The following is a 24,801-nucleotide window of genomic DNA, read 5'->3' as shown; positions in this document are numbered from 1 at the left end:
TAGGGGGAAAAAGAGCTTCTAAACTGATCAGGCAATTCCAACAAAGTGATAGGACAAGCAATAATAAAAAGATATAACAACAAATGCATCAATATTATTTAATTTTTTTTCTAATATGTGGCCCATAGGGTTTGGTGGAAAAAAATCAGAACATGTTATAGTATTCAAGCTATTCAAAAATAGTGTCTATCTGTGTTTGGAGCAGAAGTATATAGCTGAAATGCCAAAGAATTCAGTTACTCCTTAGTATGTTTTTCCTCTGTTGAATTTGAATCTTTACAAATTTCTAAATATTTGGATAAGATATTTGAATTATTAATTTTTCATATATTTTTAGACCATTGGATATTGATGTAGATACAGTGTAGAAAGAAATAACAGATCATAGAATACAGAAAAAAAAATCAACAACTACTGAACCATATGTAAACTTGATTGACTCTTCAAAAATATGACTTAACCTATATTTCATAAAACAAAAAGTTCATTTTTAAACAACCTCATTACAAAAATGTACACATTTTACAATGGAAATTAGGCAACCTACAGGGTGTACTCATGATAATGTGATCACACTCTAAGGCATTAGAGATACTTGGCTGTGTCCTATACCTGCTAATTACGCCACTGATGTGATCATCTACTGATGTGCTACATTGTTTAATTATATCAAGACAATTATTTATAAATACTCACCCATGCCAGAAACTAAGTAAAACAAATCATACATATACATGTATGTGAAAACACTTTTCTGTTTTCTACTTCTTATTAAAATATTTGGATTTTTGATGTGCTAATTCATAACACATATAAAATAAACCAATAATTTAGTGAGATGGCTAGGGTTTTAATATATGTGATAATAAACCTAAAACTCTATCAAAAGTTAAATTCAACTCAAGGATTTATGCAAAAAAGCAAATTCTCAATATGGTTATAATCTGATGATAAAAACCTGAGATTCATTTTCTTTATTTTCTTACAATATCTGTACTTCCTTACCAATCAACTGGTTAGCTCTTGTTCGTTGCCTTTTTGTAATAGCTTAACCATCCTAACCATTTTTTAAATGGTATAAAACAGTGTTCTCTGAAATGACAGTTTTTTGAATCTGACTCTACAGCTATTATTGAAAAACTTAAATATAATTTTTAACTAATAGTTATGTACTATTCTCCTAATAGTAAATTCAAATTGTACGACACTCATAATCACCATAATTGCTAACATGATAATTTAGATACTAAATCATATCTATTTAGAAATTATTTAAATATGATTAAAATGATTGAAATATTTTAAATATACCATATTTTTAAAATCTTTATTTCTACAATTTATAATCTAGACATTCTGGAAGTTTCTGTATAATAATTCCTTTCCACAGTTACACTATACGGCTACCAGACTCAGTCTATCTACATTATTATATTTTAAAAACACTATTTTGATAGGAACTTTTCACTCCTGAGGATCTTTAATTCAGTAGGCAATTCACTTCTGACCAGGTGATACCTGTGTAAGGGCTGTCTTTCACAAGCTTTCCAAATATATATATATACCTAAAAACTGACCTACCATAAAACTGAACATCTTTATCACTACTGAAAAATAAAAGGCAATAAGAAAATGTCAGTAAAGAGTTGAGTTTTCCAATAAGCAATACTGAAGAGACACCAAATAAATAGAGGTGGTGCTCATGCCAGAACCATGGCCAGGGAGGCAGGTGGATGGACAGGTGCTTGATAAATGGGCTGTGTTCAGTGTCAGGGACAGGAGAATGTAGGGAGGATTTATGAGGACCCACTACCACTACAATGGTATCTGAGGACATGGAAGAGGGACAAGAAAGAAGTGACCAGCTGGTAACATATTATAGTCGGTAGACTTGCTGACCTTTTCAGTAGGCAGATGAGAGTCATAATTAGTGTGAACGGCTGGGCTAGTTAGCTTCTCATGCTTGGTTCCTAGCTTCTTGTCCCAGATTACCTTTTAATCTCCATCTCCAGCCCTGGTTACAATACTTTGCGTGTAGATTACTTGGGCCCATGTTTTCTTCTCTCTAATACCTAGAATTGCTCTATTTATCCTTCTCATCTACTTCTGTAGATTATTCAGATGTAGTCAGAAGATGAGGAGTGAGGGGTGGGAAGTATTTATTATCTCCGTCAAGTGCTAGTACACAATGCTGATATGCATCTTAAAATATCGAATAAACTGATAAAGCGCTCATATGCCACTTCTGAAGGATGTAGTAAGCCAAATGTGAACAGTGCTAAAAACAGAGCTGCCAAGTTCTATGCACAAGCCAAAAGGAAGATTTGTATGGAGTTGAAAAGAGCTTAACTGTAGATAATCAGCACGATGCTTTTGGCCCTTACTACCATGACTTGCACTCATTAAAATGAATAACACATGGAGGAAGCACACTCTAAATCATTAAGGCTCAGGAGTGGAAGTCTGGTCCCAGGTTCTCCCATTTCTCTCACTGCCTTAGTGTAGGACCTTGTGTATATCACTCAAAAATGAAATGTTTAACAAGCTTATAGCTTAGTTCCCCCATTCGAAATGGTTAACTGGGGCATTTGGGAGGATTAAGAGTCATGTTTCAAAATGCTTTGGAATACTCTTTTATAAAAAGAAATGTAAATTATGTGCCTTTCATGATATATATTTTAACTAGCAGAGTTACCAGCTAACATCGACACTGAAGCATGCATGTCTAAAATTAGAAAAATAAAGGAACACAGGCTAACCCTAAGTACAAAAAAATAAGCTAACTACTACATTAAAATATGCCAAATTATTGGAAATAATTTTCAGTGGTAATTATGAATACTGCTCAGTTTCAGAGGAAGGGACAGATTCAGATGTTAGGTGACTTGCTAAAGGCCACATAGTTGGCTGGTAAAGAAAAAACAAGACTCAGGGCCAGATGGTTAAGCTCATAAATGTATGTGTTGTCCAAACTTCCTCTCAGGGGAAAAGTGATTCTGCTTCCTTCAGATGTTTTAAATATCTTAAGTTTATTTTCCAAATATGTGTTTTTTCAGTGAATGATTTTGTTCCAAAATGTCCACATTGCTTAAGAAAGCAGCAACACGTCACACCCGTGGATTCAATGAATATATGGAATTTGTTTTGCTACAAATGAACAAAAAATTTATGTGAGAAATTTTTCATACAATGTATTGCTTGTTTGGTTAATAAGAATTTCTTTTAACTGAGATTTCAGCAACTAGAAGCTATGTATAACTTACATTTTATATATTGTCAGCACCTTCCATAGAGTCTGGCATATAGAAGGCGCTCCACAGATGTTAAGTGAATTCTGTTATATTCCCGGTTGTCAAAGGCTTAGGAATAATGGCTTAGGATATGGCATGTTTCTCTTCCAAAAAAGAAAGCGATAAAAAACCCACATATGTCCCAATGCTTTGATCATTCCATAGGTAACTTTTACTTCTCTGTGACTACAATTTTTCATATGGAAATTTTTTTATGATTTTAAGTGAGTGGGCAGGGCTGTGACTATGGTGAAAGTGACTCTGTGTGACTTCTGAGGCTAGGTCGTTAAAGGATACAGCCTCTACCTGGCTCTTTCTCACTCTCTGGATGCTTGCCATTGAAACCCAGCCACTGTGCTATGAGGAAGCCCCAACTAGTCCAAATGGAGAGATCCACATGGAGAAGGACCAAGGTCCCCAGCTGACAGTCCAGTGAGAGTCCTGAGAAGAGTACAGAAACAAGTCTTTGAGTTCCCTCCCCGGCTCAGCTAACACCAAGGGGAGCAGAGATGAGCTGCTTCCATTAAGCCCTGTCCAACTGCAGATTCATGAGCAAAATAAATGTTCATTGTTTTGAGCCACTAAGTTCTGGGCAATTTGTTATACAGTCCTAGTTACTGGAACAATTGCAGATCTAAAGTGTGGCTTATTAAATGAAAACATTTCACATTTGAATTAAATGATACCTAAAAAACATAAGGCTTCATCATATTTTTAAATTATAAAGTGATCATTGATCATTACATACTAATTGATATGACCAGTGCTATTAATAGCTGCATATGTGTCTTCTTTTCGTCCCCCTTCCTTCTCTTATTCATCCACCCATCCATTCATCCATCCATCCATCCATCCATCCATCCATTCATCCATCCACTGTCTCTAAATTTTCGAAACACAGCTGATTTACCAAAATGACCAGGATATCATTTGGTATATAGAGAGGAAGGTAGGATGCATGAGGTTGCAGGCCAATTCTGGAACTTATATCATCATCCAAGAATTAGTTGTACTACTTTTGATATCGAGTTGTCTACAATAAACTGGTACTTCTGTTGTTGTTATAATATTTTTATTTGTATGTAGAATGTCCTAGAAAAAATTAGATTGGTGTCAAAGGACCTAGGTTCTGGCTTTAGGATCACCACTTAATGGTAAGTTATTTATATTTATGGGTCTTAATTTCCTTATCTGTAAAAGGAGGAGAAAATAATTATCTCACTCAATTGTGAGAAACAAATGAGATAACATATTTGAAGGGTAGAATATGCTTATCATAAATCATCTAAGAGAAGTGAAGATAAATATTTGTTCACCTTAGTGCTCCAATTATAATCCAAACTGCAAAACATAGATTATACAACTCATATACCCACTTCTCTTTGAAATTTATCTCTCAGCCAGAAAGACCACATTTGGCACCCATTTTGAATGGAAGAATTTGGACCTGTTTCTGAAAGCAGGAGAAACAGAGTAGATGACCTAAGCTAGTTTAGAACAGTATATAGAAAAATAGATTTTTCAGGACATCTGCCTTTTCATCAGACTGGGAAACAAAAAATTCTCAAATACATTTGAAAGTATTAGAAAGTACTGAGTCAAGATACTCTTAGCTTAAAATACCTATTATTCTTTCACAATTTGTGATCTTGAACTTAATTCTGCCACTCTCTATTCCTGGTATGTTCAGAGTCTAAATTTTCCACTAGGGAAATGTTTATTTTCTCCTGACAACTTTGCAACACACAAACTAATAGCAGCAGTAATCTAGTAGTAAATTTAAAATGCAACAGGCATTAGGAAAAGGAAATTTACATTTTAGTTTCTTATTCAAACTTGCATTCACTCCCCCGCCCCCTGCAATCTATACCACTCAACAATTATTTAAATTAATGACAAATGTAACTGGCTGATCGAATGCGTAAAAAACATAAATATCTTTGTTGATAAAAGTTATACCAAAATCCTCTGTGCAACCTGAAAACTGAACACAATTTCTTTAATAAGAAAATTATAAATTTTCTTTAGTAGCATGCATCCATTTAGAATTTTGTGAACTCCTCATTTTTTTTTTCTCTTGGTGAATCTTGTTATAATTATGGCTTTCCATTTGAGGAACATTCTTCTTGGTTCATTTTATATTGTATATGAGTTCACTTCTTATGTCTACCCATGGTTATGAAAATAAGAAAAATTTCTGGGAATTACAAACTGAAAAGGAAAAAATCCACAAAATCCTGTGGGCCTTTAACTAATGATTTATCCAACTATATTTTCCCCTTAGTTAATGTTTGTATGAAGTATGACTTGCAGAGTTCTTATGTTCCATCTCTCTCAAGTAGTTCACTGAAAGAACATAATTACATTGTTCAGTATGGCTAGAGACCTTAGAAATTGGTGTTGCATGAATATTAAATATGCATTAATATTTCCAACACTATCATATGGTCTAATGACTGTAACCTGGGCACAGCAATACTTACCCACCAGGTGGTGGTGCACTTTACAAATATCAGCTGTTTATTACTTTTCTTAGGAAGAAAAAAATGTCCAAGAAGTTTCTAGCTTAACTATAAACCATTCAAAACCATATTTAAATGTGAATTCCCTTCTTTTTCTCACTGGGAGGTTGAACTTAACCTAAAATATTTAACTTTCATCAGCAATTCTAAATATTACATACAGTTGGTCCTCCAAATTTGGGGGTTCCAAATCCGCAGATTCAACCAACTTCAGATAGAAAATATTTGAGAAAAAAAAATTGCAGAGAATTCCAAAAAGTAAAACTTGAATTTTCCACTTACATAGCGTTTACATTGTATTTACAATGTTTACATTGCATATACATTGTATTATAAGTAATCTAGAGATGACAAAGTATACAGGAGGATATGCATAGGTTATATATAAATTCTACATAATTTTATATAAGGGACTTGAGCATCCTTGGATTTTGGTATTTGTGGTGGTCCTGAAACCAATCCCCATGGATACTGAGAGACAATTGTACTATAACAAATTTTAGACCAGAATTTAAGTTCTAATATTTTATTTGTTTTATAGCCTTTTTAATTTTTTTTTAAAGTTTTGCTTACAATCTTGGAAAAATTTTCCCTTATCCCCAGTATATACTTTCATTAATGGGAATATTTTCTAGTTGAACCGTTTGTTAGATTTGATGTGTATTTTAAAAAGTAATTCAACAACACTCAAAGGTGAACGTAAGATATCAGTACAGCATCTCTAATACTTGAATTATAAAAACATATTGAGAGAAAAAAAGGCTTATATTTCACATGGTAGAAAGCATTTGTTAGATGATGACTATAATAATGACACTGGGTTCTATCTTTAATAAATACTAATAACCTAGTTTTGATAATACCACAACTGCAATCGCTCTCTCTTTTAATTTTTATTTATTTTTTTAACATGAGACAAAAGAACATCTTCCTCATGTTTATGAAATAACTTTTGTCTATTTGCACTCTTTTGGATTCCTGGGAGATTCAGTTGTAACTGAATGTGGTATCCATGAAAAGTTGACAAATATTAATAAGTGCTGTGATTTCCAAACTAGCATAGTAATTTTAAAGTCACATTGATAAGGAGTTCATTTAAAAACTTAAGCAGATTGCCAGGATAATAAAACCCAAGACCATTAAAACAGAGAAATATGACCGAAAGAAGATAGCCCCAATCAAAAAAAAAAACAAAAGTATAAATCCACACTTCTAATCCAGCAATGATTTTGACTATTATTCCCAGTAGTTGACTTATAGCATGCATGTTAGAAGGGGCACAGAAACATAATTTTCCTTTGACACACCAAAAGAACAACCTGAAGCTTTCTACCTCCAGTGGCATTTATAACTGTGGCACATACATTTCTCCAAAAAGCTGTGCCTTTTTGACATCAGTTGGCTCTCTTGCCAGTACTTTTGTTTGGTGCCAGCTTTCCTCTTAGCTTCCATAGCTATAAATTGCCAAGTGATGGGCTGTAAAAGAAGATCTCTGCTTTGTCGTCTCATTAATGAATTAGAAGATGCAAATACCAGACTTCTTACCTTGAACTGACAGACGCATGTCACAGTGTCTCCAATTCTTAAACATTCCCCATCAAATTTACAGGTGTTGGTGTCACAGAGGAAGAGATCATTTTCTCTGTCATCATAACCTCAAATTTAAAGAGAACACGCCAGTCATTAAATGTTATAGACTTGAACAAAAAAAGAAATATCTTGAAGCTTTAAAAGAACTGCCCTAAATCTTAATTCCAACAACCACAGCTGTACTGCAAGGTCATTCTTTACTGACAACCTAAAAAAATTCTAGTTAAGTGATTAATGTTAGTTTCTTTTTTTCACTATTCTTTTCTAGTCAGTTGTCTTTAATATGCTTTTTTGATAATGCTCTTTTATTTTAGCTTGGGTTAATACTGGCAGTGGTGGATGAATATTTAACACTTGCTTCTTAGCTTCCTTATTATTTTCTCATTAAGTAGACTATAGTTTATGACCCCCAAACTTCACAGTTTAGAAAAGAGCTGGTGATGGTCTCAGAATGCCTTTTACCATTTCTTTATCTTTAATCATTCTTTTGCTTTAAGGTCTGCAACAACCCCTTATTTGGAATTTTTCCAGACAAAGAGGAAACAAAGCCCCAATAATAAAGATAAACAGGCACAGTGTTTTCTCTGATGGTCTGTCTGGCTCAAATGAAGATTGATCACCTCCAAGTTAACAGGGGTAAAAAGGGGTGCCAGGTTCTTGACAATCTGCCTGGAAGACCAGTTTATTTTCTTTAGTTTCTGCAGATCCTTATAAGATATCTGGTAATAATGAATTTCTTGATTGTCAACCCCAATTTCATATTTAAGTTAGTTAGTTCCTAAAACAGTACCATAGTTAGGGATGAAACAAACTAGTCATGTTGGGCTACAAAGCTATCAACATTCCAAACAATTGATTTTGCAGGTTACTTAATATTCCTATGATAAAGCACCTAAAAAAGTGATTAGGTACCTGCAAAGTGGAACTTAGTCTATCCAAAATAACATATATGCATGCATGAGCCACGAATAAGTTAAAAAAAACATGCTGAGTTTTATAAAAATGCCAAATTTAGAAATTGCAATTTAGAAAGGGCAATATATTGACCCAAATCTAACAAGGTTGCAAATCTCAACTTGTCTTTAAAAAGTGCAAACTACAATAATGTATAATAATTTTCCTTGTGGAATTTACATCAGTAACTACCCAGGACGACATATTCTTTTATCCTATAAGTTACAGTTGGTCATTCCCTCTTCTCCAAAGTTACATACACTTCAGCTCACACACATCCCCGAAAGCCACTTTATTCAGAGCTAGATTCAACTTCCGTGGAATTATATATACAGAAGATGAAAAATTACATACACACTTGCTAAAACTAGAACAGACCAGACTTTGGGGACAATACCCAGGCATGTTAATGCAGTTTAAAATGCCAGTGAAATCACACCACAATCCCGCCGGTAGATTATGGGCTGTCATACTGAAATGCGAAGCTACTCGGACAGTGCAGCAACTCCCATCCTCGGGCCCTATTTAATTAGGAGGCTTCAGCACAGCAAAGCTTGCCAAGCTCTCGCGTTCAGACTCGGAAGGGACCCGAGCAAGCAAGAAGAGCGCCTGACGCACTCCAAGGAAGCCTGCCCAAAAATGGAGGAGTCAGCGCCCAGTGGGGTCAGTTTTGCCCTCCGCCCGCCTACGCGTGAGCCTGCCCGGCCTTGGTCATGCACAGTCCGGCCTGGTAGACGGGCGAATTGTTCTTGTCTCAACTTCCTTCGACCATCTAGGAGCTTGGGGAGGGAGGCAATTCGGGGATGCAAAAACAACGTCTTTTGCAGCCAGCTAGAGAAGGAGGATGTGTATGCATGTTTGTGTGTGTGTGTGGAGAGAGACAGAGAGAGAGACACGCAGAGACAGAGAGAGAAAGGCAGAGAGAGAGTAACTGAATCTCTTGAAACACAAGCTCCTTTAGAATTTCTGTGACCTGGTCTTGAATGCCAGACAAGTGCACCCTCATGGCACTTTTGCCAGTAATCAGTGTTTCCCCTGCAGTCACCATTTGATTTATTGCTTTCTCGCTCGTTCTTTCTCATAAACTTATTTCTCTCTCTTTTTTGCTAGACTTTTTTCTTTAGTGACAGAAGAGGTTCTGTTTTAATGTTTGCCCAAGGATTGGTGCTCTTTTCAGTGAATCCACAAAACCATCCCGTTTAATATTTCTTAAAATCTCCGCAGCTCCAGTTTAAGTGCAAGGATGCAAAGGTTCCTACACCTGCGCTTTCTGTCCTCCCCAGGACCCCCGCCCCCTTCCTTAGCGGCCTGGAACAGTTCTCTGTGCTCCTCTGGGTGGAGGTCGGTGGTCTCAAGGGTTTGGAGCGGTTGGAGTCGAGGGGCTTGGGGAGACGCACTTGGGGAGGTTGGTCTGTACTGGAAACGCGCGTTTCCTCTGAGGGGTTAAGGGGTCGGGGGCTGGGGTTCTGGACTTACCAGAGCAGTTCCAGCCGGTGGGCGTTTGGCAGTCACTTAAGGAGGTAGGGAAAGCTGCGAGCTTCACCGGGCGGGCTACGATAAGTAGCATTACAGGCAGCAGCAGCAGCCAGCAAAAGCCCTCGCAAAGTGTCCAGCTGCTGCACTGCCGCGGGGACTCCCACAGCACCATGACTAGTTCGCGCAACTCTGCAGCAGCAAACGGCTTCCGAAGAACACAAGATCGCGGGGGTCAGGCAGTGGGCTACTGAGCATCCCGCGGACAGCGGCAGCAGAGGCGGCGGCGGCGGCAGTGGCACCTGACGGGGAAGCAGCAGCCAAACCCGCGCATGATCTCCAGAGTTTCAGCAACATCCAGTGACCCGGCTCAGCCCCGGGAGCTAGAGGGTCGTGCACCGAAAAGCCGCACCGGAGACGAGGTAAGCTGCTGCCATAAGCAGAGGGCTCTGGCAAGCCGGGGCAGCAGGAGGAGACCGGAGTCCAGAGGGAAGAGGAGAGGAGCCCAAGGGGGCTGGGTGGAGGGAGAGTCAAAGCGCCCAGCAGCCTAGCAGCCGCCTCTCGCGCTCTGCCGCCCGCATCCCTCTGGCGTTTGGGAAGCAGCAGGTCCTTAGCCCGCCCGGGATCACGTGGGAAGAGGCAGTCGGGCGTTGATTGGCGGAGCGGGATGCAGGTCCCGGAGGGAGGGGTCGGCCAGGAGGTGCTAGGAGGAGACGACGGCCGACGCCACAGATGGGCTAGCTCACCAGGCGCTGGCCCGAGTGGGGCTAGGCGGGGATGGCTCAAGTGAGAATCGCGGGCTTCAGAGCGGGCGACTCCCACACCTTTAAATACCACCTGCCCTTTCACTCTCCGCCGCAGGACGCCCCCTACCGAGCGCTGGGTCAGATCTCGCGCCCCTCTTCCGTGCGTGACCCCGGGCGGCGAGCGCCCGCCGCGGCTGGGTGGCGTCTCTCTGAGCTGGAGCTGGTGAGGGTGGAGGTGGCTGAGGAGCGGTCGCAGCAGGGAGGAGAGGGGAAAGAGGGCACAGAGGAGAGGGCGTCCTGCTGGCGCCCGGCGTTCTAGCGTGCGGGAGCGCGCCGCCTGGCTCTAACGGCATGCAGCTGGGAATATCGCCGCGGAGAGCCCACGGACGTTTCTCTAGGGAGCAGCAGGAAGCAGGAGAGGGTGAGAGGCGGTGGTGTGAGTACAGCTCTGGCTGGCCTGGAAGAAGCAGCAGTTCCCACAGGAGCCTGCGAACCTCAGGCTGCTCAACGAGCGGGCTCAACCAGCCAGCCAGGCTCTCTCTCCGCGCTCTCTCTCTCTCCCCTCCCCTCCCTGGCCCCTCACAACCCAGAATCAGACCGAGGAGTGGGAGGTTTGAAGCCCTCTCCCCACCAAACATTCGTCTCCAGCCGGGAGCCTATTTGTGCGGCTGGCTGCCTGGGAGGTGCGGGCAAATGTGTTTCGAAGGTCAGATGTGGTCTGGACAGGTGGTCAGAGAGTGGCAGGAAGGGTGTTCTGCATCAGCCACGGCGGGTTGCCGGGCGCATCCGCCGAGAAGCGGCGTCTGAGAAGAGCGGCTCTCTTTGGCGGCGCGGGTTGTGGCCCTGGGAGCTTTACGCGGGTCTCTGCCGGATCGCCAGAGACGTGGGCGAGGCAAGAAGGTCTCACTCGGCAAGTCTCTTGTTCTGCGCCTTTTCTTCTTTGGCCCCAGCCAGCGCCTGGCAAACGGCGTAATAGGACCCGCCTTCCGTCTGCTGCATTCTTCACGCAGTTAGACAACACTCTTTAGCCTTATGGTATTTTAGTCTCTAGTAACGAACGGGACCCAGTGCTTCCCGGGACACGGATGGAGAGGAGCATCTTTCTCTTGTGACCCGGGTCGTTGTTGCACAGTGTTTTGGATGAGTTTTCTATGTGATTATTCAGTGTCTTCTATGCTGTGTGATTGTTCTGTGATTCAGGATTTTTTTTTCCTTCTCTTCCCGTACCCTCCTTTCTCTATCCCCCCTCTCTCCCTTCCTCCTCTCCTTCCTTCCCTTCCCTCCCTCCCTCCCTCCCTTCCTTCCTCTTTCTTCTTTCTGTTTTTCTTTCTTTCCTTTATTTCAAGAGCCCTCATCTCCTCCTTATTTTTCTTTTTAAATCTTGCCTTTCTCCCTCTCCTGTGTCCCTTGAAATTAGAACATTGCGTGATAGCATCTCACAGGCAATTAGCGTCCATTCCCAATCACTTAACAGAGGAACCAATACCCTTTGAAAACAGGGACTATCTATCCTTTGCAGGCTCCACCAGAAACACAAACTATACCCAAGCTATCTTTTTAAGTACTTTAACCTCCAAACTGCTCCCACTTCCTTGCTTTTTAACTTCTCCTTTGAGAGATGTGATCGTGCAGCACCTCAGTGCCTCAAAGAATTTTTTTTTTTTTTCCTGTGTGAAACCCATCTCTTTATCTTATATCTCCGCCTCCGCCCGGAGGTTCCCCCCCCCATCCCCCCGCCCACCTCCAAAGATTTCTGAATCTCTGTGTCTCTAGCTCCTGGCAATTAAGCAGCAGATCCCAGCATTCTAGTCGGTGGCAGCGCGCTCCTCACCGACGAAGACTCCATTAAAACAGATCAATTTGACCAGACGTTGGAGGCATCAGAAAATCGGCTTCTAGACAGTGCAGCTAAATTCTTCAAGGAAACGGAATGCCCATTAGATAGAGCTGACAGCCGATATGGCAAAAACAAGGAATCAGAGATGTCTTTTCGCTGCACTCTTTCAGCAGAGAGGGCAACATAAATACACGCCTAATGTAGATCAAGATTTAACAACTCCCCGGTTCAAAGTGAGGACATGTCATTTTCCATAGCAAGGCTGGTGTGGTAACTAATCAGGCTTATGAAAATAAGTCATGCTTGAAACTGAAGGCAAAGTCCTTAAAAGTGTTTATGCAGGAATTTTGATAATGAAACAGGACCTGCTAGGGTATCAGTGCTTGGCTATAGCAGTAGAATTTTACGGAACCTCTTAGCTGAGTAAAACTGTTATTGAATTCTCTGCTAAGTAAGTTTTTGGCATGCTTTCTAATAATATGTACTCTTCCTAAGACATTTTGCCCAAAGTAACTTAAAACTCCAGAGGAGTTAATTACGGGTTGTGACTAGTTAACAAAAGCAGTTGCTTCCACAGAGGTTCTTTAAATTATTAAACAGTTTGAAGCAAAGCCTTTCCAATAGGAATGCTGTGATTTTGTTCAGCTTACTTTGTACTTAGCGTTACAGTGCCACCAAGAAACAAATTCTGAAACTGGCAAGCACCACCAAGTGGCAGAATAACATCATTCACTGAACAGAGCATCGTATTATTGAATACGTAAATAAAAATATATACACTATTTAGCCTCATCATTAGTACCAAGGAAGTAGACGGGCCTTAATTTTTATGGCAATGAAGATCGGATTAGTGATTGGATTAGTGCTTCAACTTTCCCCCCAACAGGATCAAATCCGTTTACTTATTAGAATCGAATTTAAAACTAGGTCTATGAATTGTACTTTGCATGGTGCCTTATATGATTACTAGTGGTACAATCCAATCATATCATGCATCTGTAAAAATTTTTATTTTAAAATACTACACCATATTTGCTTTCAATATTCCTGAGCTAAATCAGTTTATTTGCAGTATACACACTCTAGAATTAGCTCTGAGGGGGTCAAATTGTCATATTTTTAGATAGAAATAGCACAGAAAATTTTTTTTAAAGTTTTTTCCCCCACATGGAAAGGACATCATTAAGAAGTATGAGATTACTCAGAGCTTTAATGGGAGAGGGGGAGGTTATCCTAGAACAATAATAATTTAAGACAAATAAACGAACCTGGGAAAATAAGACACACTGACAGTCAGAGCTCTGACTCCTTTCTGCTCTCTAATACTTTCTGATGCTTCAATAATGGTAAGAGATGTAGTATGCTTTTTAGGTATCAGACCTTGTGTCATACAGTAAGGAATATATTGTTTTTATTTAATTCCCACAACACCCCAGCACCTACCATGAGACAAGGAATGTCATTATTCTTATTCTACAGAAAAGGCATATGACTTTTAAAACATCAAGCAACTTGCCCCACTTAACAAACTAGCAGTGGCACAGCTAAAATTCAACAGTTCTGTCTGGTATCAGAGCCTGAGACCTAAGTCACCATATTCTGTTGTATGGCTGCCTCTTAGCCTCTGAGAAAGGAAACAGTAACTGGGAACACACCTGCTCTGTCCATGCAGCCTCTTTGTCCTTTTTATGGAGCACCAGTAAGACCCACACTCATTAAATCTCAAACATGAGGAATGAGATCCAGTAGTTTCTATACTTGGAATTCATACTTGAAATTCATATGAATTACTTAAGAAGCTTTTTAAAAGATAGACAAATTCTAGGCCTCACTAGCATGGATTCTAATTCAGAAAGCCTGGGGTTTGACTGTGGAATCTATATTTTAGTATTCATTTTTGAAAACTAAGGCTTCTTGCATCTATATGAGAAGTGAAAGGATATCTGGGTTCTTGCTCAGTTTTCATAGGACTTTTGGCACGAGGTTTCTAAAACAGGTTCTAAAAGGCTTATACTCAGTGTGCAGATGAACTGTTGTACATGTCTGACTATCTACCATTAAGAATTGAATTTTCATATGCATTTGTTTACCAAATATGTATTAAGCTTCTATTATGTCTGATTTACTAACTTTGTGACTGCAGATGGTTTCCTCATTTGTAAAATGTGGGTAATAATAATACCTATCTCCTAAGGTTCTTTTGAAGATTAAGGGAGATATAATGTGTGATTTAATGGTAATGGCCTTGGGGAGAATGCCTGTATAAATCAATGAATGAATGAATACGTAAATATGTGTGTGTAGTTATATATATGTATATATATATATAAAGTAATTAAAGATATACAAGTCATATGTGTATGATATCAAAATATACAATATATTGATACTGATAATGAAGTACTGTATCATTTTCATATCTAACCCAATACCTTAAAATTTTGTCCCTTAATTTGTAGCCTACCTCAGATAGATAGGTATAATGTCCCAAATCATTATTCCCTCAGTTTTAAATAATTTATTAACATAAAATGCATATTATATTATCAGTAAGTAATAAATATATTGAACATTGTGGTTAATTTTGTAGACCAAATGCTATTGACAATGTTTCAGAGAAGTCATCTTCATTTCTGGTTGATATTTTTAACTGAGAGTAATTAAATTTGCTATTTCTCCACCCTTTGCTACTATTAATTAATGATGCATAAATAACGAGCAGTAATTTAAAGTAATAATTTTATAGAAGAAAGTTTTCTCCTTGCCTCATCGATTCCTGTGTCTTTAATTATTTTTGATAGTTTATGTTTAGATTTCAGCACTGGTGAAATAGTTTATTTCCTCTTAGGGCAGTGGTCCCCAGGCATGAATGTACATTGTAATCACCTGGGGAATTAAAAATAACTGCTTTAGAGTCCCCACTCCAAGACTTGGAATCTCTGCAGGTGAGGCAGAGGCATTGGTATGTATTTTTAAAGTTTCCCTGGTGATTGTAACGCATAGCCTTTGTCGATAACCACTGCCAGTGGGAAAGCGAAATCAGTAGGCATTTCCTCATTATACAAATATCCAAGTTTCAGCAGGTTAAAGAGTGATATTTTTCACTTAAAAATTTTAAAATAAGCATCTCACAAAAGCTACTCCTTGATTAAGATATTTAACAAAAGCAATATGCAGCAGTTAATGTTTGCCACTAGTTTGCCAATAGTTTTTGGGGAAAAAAACCCTATTATTTAAAAAGAGCTAGATATGCAAAGCTGTAGACACCTCAGTATAATTTGGTGTCTTTTTATTTACAAACTCGGAACAGTTTTCAATTGCTATTTAATTTAATCATAGCCTTATCTTGTAGTTTAGTTTAATACTGTTCTTCAAATCATTATGAAACATTTTTTTCTTTTCTGCAGTCAGAAGCAGGAGCTTGAATCAGTTTGGGATGAAACTGCTTTTTATGTCTATCTTTGGCTACCTGTGGCTTTTATTGAACTAGATTAGAAGTGGACTACACCCTGGCTTTGTGAAAAGAATTAGTAACAGGAGTTCTTCCAATTTGTGTAATTAGTATCATTTCTCCCTCTATTATCTGTGACATTGAATTGTTTTTTGTTTGGGTTTTTTCTCCCTCAAATTACTTGTCTGTGGCAGAGCAGGTCACTCAAGAACTGATGTTCTCAACCATTTTGCTGCTCCTTCTAAGCAAGTGTTTCTCCCCTGCCTCGCCCCCCAAGAGAGGAAAAAAAAGGAGGGACAAGGCTTCTGTCATAAAATAAATTTGGGAAATGCTTCAAGTAAAAACTGCTCAGCACTTGTAGCTTCACGATACACATTTGCATATTAAAGGCTCTGAGGAACCCTGCAGTAAAATCAGACTAAAACACATCAAATAAAACTAAACACCTGTGTAACTTTACTGAATTCAAATTTTTCCAATATTATTTGATCATGGAATCCCTTTTAGCAAGAAAACACTACAAAAAACTACGGCAATGGATTTCTATGTCTTACAACCATTAGTAACAATAGTTTAGAGGAATGAGGCTTTTTAAAAAATGGTGTCAGCGTGTTAGATGTGAATGATAATCATTTCCTCTGACTTCTCTTTTCACAGAAACAGTAGTAAAGTCGGCTCACAGTAGGGTAAATATTCCTCAACCATATCATCCCATATGATTTTCCCTGTCAGCATAAACATGTGGGAAGATGATTAAAATGTCAGCCCTACCACCTTACAACCTTTAAAATTTTTCCTCAATTTTGTCTTATGTAAACTCAAAATTAGATGCTCTAATATCGTTAGCAGTGATTGTAACATAGGATCTGATACAGATTGTGTCTGATAACACTACTTTCTGAAAAACTGTATCTTACATTGTTGAACATGCTAAAAATGTTTAAATAGAAATTTTCACAAGATTTTAAAGAGAATTTAATTGACTTCTTTACACCTCTATACTTATCTCTTTGCTGTGCAGCAAAAATCTGGACACTTAGCCACTCACTGGCTATTATTAGAGCTTATGATATAATGGCAAGGCAAGGCCACACAACAGGGGCCAGGCATCTGTACACACATGGGCTGGAGTCTTTGCCCTGACACTTACAAGCTGAGTGTCCATGGGCAAGTTACTTGGTTTTCTGTGTTGGCCAGAGTTCTTTTCATCACTTGAGTAACGAAGAAACTTAGCCTGTTGTAAGAGGGAGAATATGTGGTGGAGCTCTAGCGGAGGAAGGAGGCAGACTACAGGAAGGATTGAAATCTATAAGTAGAAAGTCATCCAGAAAGTTAAGGCAGACGGTCATTTTATCTTTCTGTGGCAGCGTCTTCATTTTATTTTTCCTTTTTTTCTTACTTTAGCTATTTCCATCCTTCTTTCTCCCCATAGACCAGTTTTCTCTGCAATCCTAACATCCCTGTCTCACATGTGAGTGTTTATAAATTGTATCTTACTGCATTAGATGTCTACTGTATGTTATATATGTATTATTATGAAATTGTATATATTTTAAATTTTAGTACATCTAATAATGGAGAAGAGATGTCTCCATGGAAACTTATTTAATAACTATAAAACTAGCTTAGTTTTTAGTTTATGTAAATTCTCCAATTTACTTTTTAGAAGTCCTGATTTTCGTATGTAAGATTTGCTTTTCATATTAAAATAATTAGTCAAATAATGTTGAATTTCAAAGATCTTTAATTGCAGCTCAGGGACATAATTCTTTGTCCATGTGTACCCCAAGATGTACCAAAATTCTTTATACATGGATGATGCTAAATTAAATTAAAATGCTAACCCTAAGCACATTAATCATCACACTCCAGAAAGGGTGCACCAGAAAAGTTAGTGAAATCACTTTGTAATAACCTGGAAGTTCAGTGTAGACCTTTTTTCATTAGGCAACACTTTGTTTGTTTGTTTGCCATGTGGCTTGTGGGATGTGGGATCTTAGGTCCCTGACCAGAGATTGAATCCGGGCCCTCAGCAGTGAGAGCACGGAGTCCTAACCACTGGACCGCCAGGGAATTCCCAGCAACACATATTTTGGATTAAAAAAGCAAGAACTGCGAAGGTGATGTTTGAACACACCAGGGAGCACCTCAGCAATGGCTAGTGTTGTTGAATTCCTACTTCTGCCTAGGTGTTCCCTCAGGAGTGGTCATTAGTCTCAGTGTCTCATGTGGGCAGAACTTTATTCATGGTCTCAGCCTGTAATTGTGCCTTTATTTTTCTCTACCTTTGTATTTCCCATTGCTTCAAGTCAGGAGATCAGCCACCCAATTCATCAGATCATAAGCAAAATAAAAATTGTCTTGATGTGAAATTTGAGATTTTCAAGTGACATGAACAAAGAGAGAGAAGGTAAGCAGCAGGTGATATTTGGGGGCCTCTCTCACACACACTACATATGTGTGTGTATAAGCATATACATATATGTAAATAATATACATGTGTAAATATGTTTGTGTGCATGTATACATCTACATGGGATAAACAATTCAAACCATAAAGAACAGATTATACAGAGTCATCCTGCCTTTCTAGCTTCCAGGTCTTCTTATTCCACAGAGGTAACTGCTGCTGCTAGACTTCAGAACCCTTCTAGATTTGTCCAGGCATATATTCTCTCTCTCTCTCACATTAAATACATAGACTCATTTAAAAATGTGCTGAGTACAATGATCTTCCGTTCTTTATATATATGTGTGTGTGTTTATATATGTGTGTACATATGTGTATATATATGTATATATGAGAGGAATCAAAATACAAATGTATACATATAAATATATACAGGCATACACACATATAAATATATATAGGCATACCTTGGAGATACTGTGGCCTCGGTTCCAGATCATCACAATAAAGAGAATATCACAATAAAGAGAATATCACAATAAAGTGAGTAACACATTTTTTTGGTTTCTCAGTGCGTATAAAAGTTATTTTTACACTTTGCTGGAGTCTTTTAAGTGTGCAATACATTATATCTAAAAAAGTAATGTGTTTACTTTAATTAAAAATATTTTATTGCTAAAAATGCTAACCATCATCTGAGCCTTTGACGAGTCAATTTTTGCAGTAGTAACATCAAAGATCACTAATCACAGAGCACCAGAACAAATATAATAATAATGAAAAGTTATGAACAAATATAATAATAATGAAAAGTTATATTGTGAGAATTACCAAAATGTGACGCAGAGACATGAAGTGAGCAAATACTATTGGAAAAATGGCACCCATGGACTTGTCACGAACTTTTAATTTGTAGAAAAATGCAACGCCTATGAAGTGCAATAAACTTAAGAGCAAGAAAATGAGGTGTGCTTGTTTAAATACATTTTTGTATATTTATATGTGTGTGCGTGTGTGTATCCTTTTGATTTCAAATGGATTCTTACCATATACATTGTTCTATTTCTTGCTTTATTCACTTAACACAAGGAGAGCTACTTCATTTGGCTGGGTAGAATTCTATGTTGAATATCTCATAACTTATTCAGTCCATTATTTATGGACATTTATTTTATTTTATTTGCTAATTAAAATTAATGCAGTAGTCTGCTGTCTTTTCAACAAGGATATCTACCCCATTCCCCCAGTAAAGAGTCTAAAGGCCACAATGACAGCATAACTATGCTTTTAGGGGGAAATAATGAGGTAGCTAGCAAACAAAGCCTTACATTTTTGTTCTTAACTACTCTTAATAAGGAATGCATTTAACCTAAGTACAATATTGGAAATATTAGAAAAGTCTTTCAAACTTAATTCTGATATTCTTGCACACAAACGTTGTAGTTAGAACATAATTTCTTACAAGCTGATTTTCTCCAATTGCTGGCATAGTACATAACAATCCCACTAAAACCTAATGCAATATTAGTTGTCGTATTATAAAATTCAATGTAATGTGGGTTGGTCTTGAACTCTTTCCAAGGGAGCTTAATTATATCATACAAAGATAGTTGCATCAGTCAGAAATAGTGTTTAACATGACACATCAGTGTAGACAGAGTGAATTAGCTCTTTCCTCTCATAAAGCCAAATCTTTCTTTTTCTGAATTACAGAAACTTTAAATATGGTGCTTTCCCACATACACAGGCATTTGGATATAGATTAGCAATCACACAGGCAGCTTTAGGGTAATGGCCAGGACTCTGAACTTTGGTTGGAATCTAAGTTCTGGCTCTGATTCTTGAAGCCATGTGAGCCTCATCTCACTGGCCCTCTTTGTATCATCCTCATATATGTAACTGTCCAGTTACATATGTGAGGATTAAATGAGATCTGTTATCTGCAAGGCGCTCTGCAATTGGACGGGTATTATTTGCTATTGATACTTGCTGAAGTGTGTACAAGGCAAAGGAAATTTATGTGATTTGGTCTTTGCTGCTGAAGTCTGAGTCAGAAACCATGAAAATTACTGGTGATGTCTCAGCCTTTAACAGTCTGTATTGAGAAACTGCTCCTAATTGAAGAGCAGGGTAGATATAAGTTTATTATTAAATCACTGTATATATGATATTTCATATTTTTTACATGTGGACTAATGAATTCCAGAAGACTAGTAAACTTTAGAAAATAGGGCCTATATACTTTATTTTTATTTATTTTTAATTTTTTTTGATGTGGACCATTTTTAAAGTGTTTATTGAATTTGTTACAATATTGTTTTATGCTTTGGTTTTTTGGCCCTGAGGCATGTAGGATCTTAGCTCCCCGATCGAACCTGTGCCCCCTGCATTGGAAGGCGAAGTCTTAACCACTGGACCGCCAGGGAAGTCCCAGGGCCTATATACTTTAAACATAATTATATCACATTGTCTGAAGTAGAAATTAATGGATTTTCTTCATAACTCATCATTTTTTTGAAATTCTGATCTGTGATTTTCCCTTAAGCAAATGAAACAATAATTCAGACATTTTAAACATCTTTTTAAAGAGTTTTGTAATTGACTTATATGTCTTTAAGATATTTGTGATACATGATGCCTTGTGTGAGTGAGGTGAGAAACACAATGTTGTTGGTGACTGTGGAAAAAAACAATGTTAATTTTATGACCAAATAATTCTTTTAGTAGGTGAACTTTTTAATTATGTATTTGTGTTAATGTTAATCATATTTACACAGCACTTGCTTCTTACAAAGCTGTTCAAATAATTCTCATCATTCTTACAACACAGGTATTTTTATTGCCATTTTAGGGGTCTGGAAATTAATATTAAAAGATTTATCCTATGTTTTCTAACTTAAGATTCAATGTTCTTTAAGAATGAACTTACTTTTTGAGTTGTCAGGATAACTACCAAGAATGGAAAGAAAGCTTTTCTAGCTAGACTGCATGGATTGTAAATATCAGTTTTTAAAACTGTTATTATAAGGTAAGTGATTGCTTCCTTGTTATGCACATTCTCTCACTTGCAACATTGTACTGGAAATGGATGCTAATAACTTGCATTTGGCTTGTGCTTTAATGCAGTAGAATAGCACATTTCTTAACTGTATATCATTTAGAATGGTCTAGCATTTAGAAGAAAGCTCTGTTCAGAGGCTTTGCACACACGACTGGGAGGATATTGTGGTGAAACTATCAACAATAGTTCCATTAATAAATAAAAAAGATATCAACAATAGCTTATACCTTCATCTAATGGGTACTAATGCATCTTACATGACATATGTGAAGATAAATTTACAGCTTTAATAGGCTTACAGTCCATAACAATAACCTATTTCACTAACACGTTCTACTTCTCTAGTAAAATATTGTCTTGCCAGTGTCATTTGACTGAAAGGTAAGAAGATAGATGCTGCTGCTTTTATTGACGCAGCAACAAAATGCCCTCATCTTGGTGAACAATATGTATTTGTATTACATATAACATATTAAGAGCATTGCCATTTTGTACAAAATTACATTTCATAAAAATGTATATCTAAGAAACATTAATTTATCTGTCTGGAGCCATAGGTCATTTCAGTTCAACTTTCTTTCTTTTTTTTTTTTTTGCGGTACGCGGGCCTCTCACTGCTGTGGCCCCTCCCGCTGCGGAGCACAGGCTCCGGACGCGCAGGCTCAGCGGCCATGGCTCACGGGCCCAGCCGCTCCACGGCATGTGGGATCCTCAGGGACCGGGGCACGAACCCGTGTCCCCCGCAACGGCAGGCGGACTCTCAACCACTGCGCCACCAGGGAAGCCCAGTTCAACTTTTAAATGTTATTTATTTTTCCTCCACTTTATTTCAGAGAAGATTTAAGACAAATTTAAGTGAGTTGATTTGTCATTTTGGTATGTCTGAAATTGTGCGCACGAGGTGGCAATCAATCGGTTCACTCTTTAAAATTCTGACTTCTACAGACATGCTGAAAATTATTTCAGTCATAGATTCCTGTTCTTAAAATTACTTATCACGAGTTTTAAACACATGAAAGTCTAAATAATGTTAATTCAAACATTAAATAAATCTTAAATTTATTGTTTTCCCCACTTTAACATTATGATGACAGCCTTGTGTAAAAAGTCTTCTGAAATCTCATTAATTTCATTACCTATTTCACTGTGGAGTTGTAAGCTCTTTTCTATACATCATTTGTACTTATAATTTAGAGGATCACATAACTGAGAAGTGGTTAAAAGATAAGGTTCTTCCAGAAAAATATTCATAAGCTTATACCACAATATTTTGCCTGTAGTTTCAGGAGATTAAAAGACCTCTCCAAAACCCACATATGACCCTTAGAATAAACACTATTTTATATGAGTTTTATTTTTTATGGGGAAAATAACACCACCAAATTATATAAGCCATTTTCATGAAAAAGAAGCAATTTGTTACAGAAACATGATGGTTTCTTTCCAGATGACTTGGTTCACTTTCTATTTCCATCATGTAGATCTTTCGAGCCCTTTCAAGCATGTCAACTGAGGAAGTTGGTTGCATATGATCAATTAACTAGTTAGCATTATAAATAGTTTTATTATTAAATTACATAAGATTTTCGACTGGGGAATATTGGAGGTGAAATACAGTATGAAGAACTAGGAAACTATGTTGATGCATCTCTTGTATCTTATTACCAAAGGACATATTTGTATAGTATGTATAACATATTTGTATAATTATTTAATATTTGTTTTTATATCAATCTAAAGTTAGACAAGAGAAAATATATTTCAAATATATGTACATCGGTATAGCTTACAAAGCATGTAAATCAATATCAATGTCCCACTTCTTTCATGATCAATACTGTCTTTAGAAGTAAAACTTCAAACTAAAAACAAAAAAACAATGTCATCAAAAGAATTTTGTAGACCATTTTAAAAATTATGGTGACTTTGAGAATATTTCTGTATCTTTGACTATATTGTATCTCAGCATCTAGAATTAGATGGTATTACTAACAAGCATGCAGGCAGTAGAAAAGTCCACTCCAGTTGTTGCTTGCTACAATTTTTTCTTGATTCACATCCAGTGAATTTATGATAAGATAAAATAAGTAAAGCAAAGGAACACCTCTTATAACAAGAGGGAGATGAGAATACAAATTTGATCTTTATATCAGTCTTGTATTTAATTTTCTCAACTTTCAGCCTCATTTCTCTTCTACATCCTCTCATGCTGCAACTTTTTTTTGTTACTATCTGAGTTTTTTTTTTTTTTTTCTGGGTTAAGTTAGGGTTTAATTAGGAAGCACTATTAGAACAATAAAATAACAGAAATACTTAAATCTCTTATCAATGATTTTTTTTTGTAAAAATAGGAAAGACTATGTTGCTGCAGGATTAACCACAATTTACAAATAGTTTTTATTTTCAGTTGTTGGGTCGCAACCTCAGCAGTTTCCTGGGTGAAATCTGAAACTGGCCTCTATACATGGAGGGCAAAGAGAGTCTGAAAAAAGGCAGACAGACCACTCCAGACTGGTAGGGAGTGGGTTTAATAAGCCAGGGAATTTATAAACGAGGCTTGTCTTGGGAGATAGAAAGACAAGTACATCTCCACAATGACCCCCACACATCACCGAATCTTAAAAGTTTATATAGAGGTCTTAAAGGGGTTTGGTCACATATACTGTCCAAATGGTCTCAACAACACCTTACTCTCTTAAAGCTTCATCCTTGAGACCCATTCCCACTGTGGCAAGGGTGGGGAGAATGTACATTCCAAGGCCAGGAGAGGGAGTGAGATGCCTCAATTGCCCTGGTCCAGCTCTTGGGTCAAACAGAAGTCACGTCCTTTGGATGACCTCCTCCAACATCAGTATATTGATTTATTGTTAGTAATTTAAGGGCATTCATCTACCTTTCTCATCACCTGGGTGTCATACACACAATCACACAGCTACATACTGAAAAGTATGTAGATGAGTGTGCGAACATGTCGTCAGATTGTATATTCATTTCTTCTACCATGTTGAATGTCTACTATGAGTCAGATCCAAGTTACCTCTGAGGACATACAAGGGAACAAGATTGACAATCTTAAGGGGTTTAATAGGGAAATGGATTTAGTGGGAAAGATAAACATTAAATAAGTAATTACCCAAATAAGTCACTCTGAAAGTTTCCATGGAGGAGCAGTGCAGGGTCCTACTGCACTTGAGTATATAGAGTGTATAATACACCAATCTGATCTAGGGACTCAGGAAATTGGTCATTCTTTTCTTCACTCACTCATTTAAATATTGGAGTTTCTCAGGATTTCTGTCTCCCTTCCATACTTTTTCATCTTCCACTTAGGTAGAGTTGAGGGTGAATCGTTATGGGAAATTGAGAAGGTGTCTCTATTTAGGAAGGGGAAAATCATGACATACAAGTGTTTATAGAGGACTGAGTTAACAATTTGTCATAAGTTTTGGAGATGCTAAGTGAGATGA

The 24,801-nt window shown here is 37.7% G+C and overlaps 1 protein-coding gene across 1 annotated transcript in view; it reads right to left on the bottom strand.

Annotated features, from left to right (window-relative positions):
* Positions 1-10,004, bottom strand: part of TMEFF2 (transmembrane protein with EGF like and two follistatin like domains 2) — a 248,264-nt gene extending 238,260 nt beyond the window's left edge. The window contains exons 1-2 of the mRNA XM_067741157.1: positions 9,833-10,004; positions 7,358-7,467 (exon numbers count right to left, since the gene is read on the bottom strand). Of these exons, the coding sequence (XP_067597258.1) occupies positions 7,358-7,467; positions 9,833-10,004 (282 nt within the window). The remainder of the gene's footprint in view (positions 1-7,357; positions 7,468-9,832) is intronic.
* Positions 10,005-24,801: the final 14,797 nt, after the last annotated feature.

Source organism: Pseudorca crassidens, chromosome 6 (genome assembly GCF_039906515.1).
Source record: "Pseudorca crassidens isolate mPseCra1 chromosome 6, mPseCra1.hap1, whole genome shotgun sequence".
NCBI lineage: Eukaryota > Metazoa > Chordata > Mammalia > Artiodactyla > Delphinidae > Pseudorca > Pseudorca crassidens.
Note: the sequence above shows the minus strand (reverse complement) of the source record. Positions and strands in the feature narration are given on the sequence as shown.